General features: G+C 56.3%; 1 protein-coding gene across 1 annotated transcript; it reads left to right on the forward strand.

The window, feature by feature from the left end:
- Positions 1-361: 361 nt before the first annotated feature.
- On the forward strand, positions 362-6,876 carry LOC147914726 (keratin, type II cuticular Hb5). The gene is made up of 9 exons (XM_004429067.3): positions 362-781; positions 2,454-2,662; positions 3,249-3,309; positions 3,457-3,552; positions 4,222-4,386; positions 4,651-4,776; positions 5,017-5,237; positions 6,209-6,240; positions 6,680-6,876. Exons 1-9 carry the CDS (start codon positions 362-364, stop codon positions 6,874-6,876), a joined length of 1,527 nt encoding a protein of 508 aa, XP_004429124.1.
- Positions 6,877-7,305: the final 429 nt, after the last annotated feature.

Genomic DNA, 7,305 nt, shown 5'->3' on the forward strand with positions numbered 1-7,305 from the left:
TGTGGGTTGAGGCCATCTCACAGGGAGATTGCAAGAAATTAATTACTTAATGTATGTAAACGAGCTTTGAAGATGAAAAGTGCGAACGCACAGTGTCCCTAATAACATCTTCAATACTTTTACGGAGTCCCACAGTCGCTGCTGAGCTCACCTTTAAGACGAGTCCTTGGTGAGTTGCTGGCAAACTCCCCAAGCCAATAAACAACATAAAATGGCTTTTCACTCCTTTTATGCAGCCACCCCCAGCTCTCCCCACCAATAAAAGGACCAGGGAGGATCAGAGAGGCCAGAGGATCCTAAGCAGCGCACCCGCAGCCCTCACCTACGTCCGCAGCGCTCAGCCTCTGCTCAGACCCACACGATGTCTTGCCGCTCCTACCGGATCAGCTCAGGATGTGGGGTCACCAGGACCTTCAGCTCCTGCTCGGCTGTGGCCCCCAGAACTGGTAGCCGTTGCTGCATCAGCGCAGCCCCCTACCGAGGGGTGTCCTGCTACCGGGGTCTCACGGGCTTCGGCAGCCGCAGCCTGTCGAACCTGGGCTCCTGTGGGCCCCGCCTCGCTGTGGGCAGCTTCCGCGCCGGCTCCTGCGGCCGCAGCTTCGGATACCGCTCCGGCGGCGTCTGCGGCCCCAGCGCGCCCTGCATCACCACCGTGTCGGTCAACGAGAGCCTCCTGGCGCCCCTCAACCTGGAGATCGACCCCAATGCGCAGTGCGTGAAGCAAGAGGAGAAAGAGCAGATCAAGAGCCTCAACAACAGGTTCGCTGCCTTCATCGACAAGGTCAGTGAGGATGGTCCAGAGGGGGCGCCAGCCCCGCCCTCACTCGGGAAGGTCCCAATCTGCTGGGGAGACAGCATGGCAGCCACGTTTGAGACCACAGAGGGAGAGAAATGCAGACCAACATAGGCAGAAGGATCAGTTTTCATGGTTTAATTCCAGCAAAGGGCATTGAGGGCCCGGAGTGGTCCGGAAATTGAGTGTGTGATCTTAAGTGTGTGTGCGCGTCCGGTGACAAGACAACACAGGAATATCAGAGCTGCTCCGGAAAAACTGGGTTGGGCCCTGGGTGCTGCAAGAGTGGGAGTTAATGGGCCCATAAAAGTCACATGGCTCACAGGCTGGGGAGCTTGGGAAGGGCTGGGGCAAGGCTCTGAGCCACGCTGCCTCCTCCATCCCTGCTCTGCCCCTCGGCAGTGTGGGACCCCAGGCGTGGTACTTGTCTGGATGACAGAACCGGCCTCATATGCTTGTAGTGAGGACTGATGGGTTCATGCATGAAAGGTCCTGGCACACAGTAAGCACTCAATAAATGCTAGCTGTTAGTATTATCCAAGGATGGTAGTGGGTGGGGAGGTATGACAGTTAACCAATCCTGGCTTGGCAGCCTCCTTCATGGATAGGGGGCTGGGAATGTGGGAGGGGAGGCAGCCAGGAGGCGCACCCTTGCAGAGCGTGAAAAACGCCCCTCTGCTGCAAGCCTGTCCCACAAGAAGTCCACCTACACTCTTCTCTTCATATTGGCTCCTGTGTCTGCGAGGCCTCACTCTGCAGAGTAGATAGGACCAGGCTCTGGGGCCTGGGGTCCGGGGTGACAGGGTGACGGGGCTGACCTTCCTATCACCGCTTTCTCTTTAGTGATCGTCGTACATCCTCAAAATGCCCGATGGGGCAGGTATCATTATCTCCTTTTTTCAAATAACAAATTGAAGCTGAGAGAGTTTAGATGAGCTGCTTAGACGTATGTGGTGGGCAGGTGAAGGGGACCCACGGGACAGCAAATCCTGACTCCATCTCCTGCTGATGGTGTGACAATGAGCTAGTCATTTCACACCTCAGGCTCAGTTTCCCCATCTGTACTATGGGGGGAATAATATCTTCCCCCACAGAGGTTGTGAGAATTGAATGAAATTAAGAGATAGATATGGATATAGATATAGATGATACAGATATAGATGTGTGTGTGTGTATCTTAGCACAGGCCCTGGCATCACATAGTGAATAATTGTTCGTTGCATATGAATAAATGAGGAACAACTGGTAATTGTAGTAATAGTTAATTTGGTTGAGCACTTACTAGGTGTCAGGACTGTTCTAAGCACTCTCCGTGTACTAACTTGTTCAGTCTTCACCACTCCAAGGAAGGCACTGCCATCATCTCTGTGTAAAATAAGGAAACCCAGCCCCAGGAGGTTAGACAACTTGTCCACTTAAAGCGGCTGAGCTGGGACTCGAACCAGACCTTCGGCTTCCAGCCCGGGGCGCTTCCCCTCACACCCACACTGCTGCCCTGGGGGCTGGGAGCCAGGCTCCTTGAGTCCCATACACTCAACCCCATGGCTCAGCTCGTGGCTGGCCCCGGCTGTTCAGGGAGCATCAGGGCAGAGAGGGCTCTGGGGGACCAGGCACCTCCTGGGGCTCTCCCTGAGTCTCCTTCCCCTATCCTGGGCGGCAGGTGCGCTTCCTGGAGCAGCAGAACAAGCTGCTGGAGACCAAGTGGCAGTTCTACCAGAACCAGCGCTGCTGTGAGAGCAACCTGGAGCCGCTGTTCAGTGGCTACATCGAGACGCTGCGGCGGGAGGCCGAGTGTGTGGAGGCCGACAGCGGGAGGCTGGCCTCGGAGCTCAACCACGTGCAGGAGGTGCTGGAGGGCTACAAGAAGAGGTGAGCGCAGCATGATCAGGGGGAACTGGGAAGCAGGATGGCTCCGCCCACAACCCTCTTGAAGCAACACGTTTAAGATTCCTGCCTGACAACAGGGGCTGCCTGGAACCCCAGGGGATGTCCAGAAGGGGCTTAGGTCTCTGCAGACTCTTTGGCTCCTCCTCTACCTCTTGGAGGCCCACAAGTCTTAGAGCTTCAGGGGAAGTGAGGAAAGGAATCCCAGTGTAGTTCTACAGCAATCTTGGTGCCCTCCCTTCTCCCCCGGCTCACCTTTAGGACGCCGGCTCCGTGTTCTCCCTGCCCGTGGCGCCAGCTCTCTTTGGATCTCGGACGCACGGATGATTTTAGACTTAGGGGATGGAGTGTTCATTCCTTGATCTCATCCCAGAGGCAGCAGGACTGGGTGGAGTAAGCCAGGCTGGGACCAGGGCTAGCCCATGAAGAATGTACAAAATAGGTCATGGAGAGGACGAGATAACATTTGCAGGGAGTTAATCCCTTTTGACCCCCGGAAGAGCTTGCCGGGGAGCCGGGATGGTATCCAGGCCCCCAGCCCTCAGCTCTGGCCCCTCTCTCCTACACAAAGGTATGAAGAGGAAGTGGCTCTGAGAGCCACAGCCGAGAATGAGTTCGTGGTTCTGAAGAAGGTGAGGGGGCTCGTCATGGGGCAGGGAGGGAGGGGGACCCATCCATGCAACCTCCGGTGGGGGGCCCGGTCACCCCAGTGACCACAGAGGCACCCTTCTTGGGCCTCCTCCCCCACACACGCTCCCTCCTCTACACCCCACCACCAGGACGTGGACTGCGCCTACCTGCGGAAATCAGACCTGGAGGCCAACGTGGAGGCGCTGGTGGAGGAGTCCAGTTTCCTGAAGCGCCTCTATGATGAGGTGAGGGGACCCTGCCCACCAGCCAGGGCAGGTGGGGGAGCAGGGGAGACTTGGGGGAGGTGGACGAGGGTTGTGTGCACGTGTCTGCCCCATATGTGATGGAAGCATGAAAAGAACATGCACACTACATGCAAGAGGGGCGTGTTGTGTGGCTGTCACAGACACGTGTATGTATGTGCCCAGTGAGATCCTTGCATGGGTGTTTGAGGACTGTGGGGTGTGTGTGGTCGGGTCTCTCTATGTCGTGAGCTCCTATGCAGGTTATAGTGTGTGTGCCTGTGTGCACATCGGTGTATACATGGATATGAAAATGTGTACGTGGGGGTGGGGTTGGGGGGTTTCTGATTAGAGAGGGATCCCAATTAATGGACAAGTCACTAGTCCTGGCATTCAAACCCCAGCTCTCCTGCTGGGTGACTTTGAGTCAGGCCTCAGTTTTCCCATTTGTTAAGTCGGAGGCTATCCCCAGCTGACTTCAAGGGCCCCTTCCAGCTTTATTGTTTTATGATCTACCTGTGTGTGAGTGAAGGGGGGGGGGGGCATGTGGCACAACAGTCATGTAACATGCATGACCAGTGCCCCCTCCAGGGAGTGGACCCCGTCCCCAGGGGTGGAGCACACGGCCCAGTGCAGGCACAGACCCAAATGCCCTGGCTCTTGGTCCCCCAGGAGATCCGTGTTCTCCAAGCCCACATCTCGGACACCTCAGTCATCGTCAAGATGGACAACAGCCGGGACTTGAACCTGGACAGCATCGTGGCCGAGATCAAGGCTCAGTATGACGACATCGCCAGCCGCAGCCGGGCTGAGGCTGAGAGTTGGTACCGCACCAAGGTGAGTGGCACAGGACACCTGCCTCCTAGACATGGCAGTGGGATGGATGCGAGGCATATATTAGCAAGCCTCTTTTTGTCTGGGGATTCTGATCTTTAGGGATGGTAAGAGAAGGGCTGACAGCTCTCAGTTTGTGTGGCAAGGCAAGACTGCCATGTATGGGTACACAGGCTGAGCACTGTGCAACCTGAACTATCATCTGTGGTGTCCTGATGGGCGGGATGTCCCATCCTGAGCCTCAGGAGCCTCTCTGCTTCCCCCCAGTGCGAGGAGATAAAGGCCACGGTGGTCCGGCATGGGGAGACCCTGCGCCGCACCAAGGAGGAGATCAACGAGCTGAACCGCCTGATCCAGAGGCTGACCGCCGAGATCGAGAATGCCAAGTGCCAGGTAATGGTCGTTTGGGGCCCACCCAGGGTGTGTGAGCCCATTGTTGATCTCAGCACTCATCCTCCAGCCCGTGTGCATGACTAGAGTCCCTACTTGTGGTCGCTCAGGGAGACCCAGGTGATGAGGGCGAGAGGCCTGTTCCTGGGTGTCCCCAGCTGAGCAGGAGGACTGGACATGTGCAGGAAATGGACAGAGAGACCCAGGGACCATGACCCACCTCATTCTCTTCTGGGTCCCCAGAACTCCAAGCTGGAGGCCGCCGTGGCCGAGGCCGAGCAGCAGGGCGAGGCGGCCCTCAACGACGCCCGCTGCAAGCTGGCCGGGCTGGAGGAGGCCCTGCAGAAGGCCAAGCAGGACATGGCCTGCCTGCTGAGGGAGTACCAGGAGGTGCTGAACTCCAAGCTGGGCCTGGACATCGAGATCGCCACCTACAGGCGCCTGCTGGAGGGCGAGGAGCAGAGGTGAGGCTAAGGAGGACCTTGGAGGTATAGAAGGTGGAGGCCCTGGGTGAATTTCCCAAATGTGAGCTACATCTCTGACCTCTGCTAGTACAGGTCAAGCTTCAAGAATAATAATAATATGGGCCGGCCCCGTGGCTTAGTGGTTAAGTGTGTGCGCTCTGCTGCTGGCAGCCCGGGTTCGGATCCCGGGCGCGCACTGACACACCGCTTCTCCGGCCACGCTGAGGCCGCGTCCCCCATACAGCAACTAGAAGAATGTGCAGCTATGACGTACAACTATCTACTGGGGATTTGGGGGGAAAAAATAAATAAATAAAATCTTTAAAAAAAAAAAAAAGAATAATAATAATAATTTATCGAGTACTTATTATGTGCTAGAACTGTGCTAAATGCTCATTTTAATCCTTGCAATCCAATGAGGTAGATATCATTTTTTATCCAAAGACAAGGAAAGAAGGCTCAGTGTTCAGTGCCTTTCTTGTGGCCACACAGTGAAGTGCAGGAATGGAGACCCACACCCAAGTCACATGTCTCTCAAATCTATTCTCTTTGAGTGGCTGGCTACACGAGGCTGCAGCTTGGCCTGCAGTGCAGGCTGACATATCGTAGGACTCTGTACGCACGTAGCTCTTCACTGGCTGGGAGCTCCACACACTCTGGAGCATTTGCTGGCCTCTCCTTTCTATGAGCCTGATAGGCACTATCCGGGGTGGGCGGGGTCAATCAGATTGGAGGCAGCTGTGGAGTTCACCATGTCCCCCATCTCTGCTGAAAATCAGAAGGCCTTGCCGCCATGCTCAGAGAATGGTTACAGAAAGACAGTGAGCATTTCATGCGGACTTTGGGGAGCCCTTCCTGCCGCTTGGGAGTAGGATCTGTACACGGGAGGGCCCTCTCTGTCCGCGAGCAACCATCCGCCTTGTGGGATCCCGCTCTGCATCCGGAGCTAACAGACTTTTCTTTCCCCGTAGGCTGTGCGAAGGTGTGGGCTCTGTGAATGTCTGTAAGTATCTGCTCGAAAGCCCCCTGGTAAAATCGCTTTGTTGATGGGCAAAGTTGAACCCAACGGTCTAACTCATTGAAATTCGAATGTTCCCTGACTGGGATGGGGCCTTGCAGCCTCCCCTGGCTCCTCATTGGGGAGCACTAAGGGGTTAGGAGGAGCAGAGGTGAGCGCCTCCACTGGTGGCGATGTGAGCTGCAGGCCATGGAAATAGGACAAGGCAGCTTTGCCCCTGTGGGCCCCCCCGGGGTCTTCACTTTTTGCCCCAGTCTCCTAGAAGGGCTGAGAGGCTGAGAGAAACAGGGCCTGGGTTATGAACCACTAAACTATTTTGAGGAGGAGGAAGGTCCTGCAATACAGACGCCCTTTAGATGTTGTCACGGGGATGGGGAGATCACGGCAAGCCACTCACCCCTCTGTGTCCCCTCTCTTCCCACAGGCGTCAGCAGCTCCCGAGGCGGCGGAATCTCCTGTGGGGGTCTCACATATAGCACCACCCCAGGGCGCCAAATTGCATCTGGCCCCTCGGCCATAGGGGGCAGCATCACCGTGATGGCCCCCGATGCCTGTGCCCCCTGTCAGCCCCGTCCCTCCAGCTTCAGCTGTGGGAGCAGCCGGTCGGTCCGCTTCGCATAGAGTCCGGGGCCCGCCTGCATCAGCCAGGCTCGGGGTGGTGTGTGAATGGAAAATGTGTGCTTGCTTCCAGAATCTTCCACATGTTCCTACAGAGGGAAAGACCCTCTGGCCGCTCTCTGCCACCTTCTCATTTTAGGGCATTGCTTCCTGGTTCTCCTCAACTTCAGTTAGAGTCATTCCCAGCCCTTCGCTTAAGTCCGATTTAACTCCAAAACACCTGTGGCCAATTTGTATTATCCACCAAGCTCTCTGGGACACTACTGGTCACCCAGGGTGGCTAGACATCATGGAAGCCTGGCCTTACCCTGGACAAGGAATGAGCCTAACCATCCAGCCAGGTCTCCTACTACCTGAGAACCAAAGAGGAAGCCCCCCTACCCCACCCCCAATAGCTGCCTTCTCCTGATTGGGGAGGTCTCTGCAGGAAGC

Source organism: Ceratotherium simum, chromosome 17 (assembly GCF_057802395.1).
Source record: "Ceratotherium simum simum isolate JZ-2026a chromosome 17, ASM5780239v1, whole genome shotgun sequence".
Taxonomy (NCBI): domain Eukaryota; kingdom Metazoa; phylum Chordata; class Mammalia; order Perissodactyla; family Rhinocerotidae; genus Ceratotherium; species Ceratotherium simum.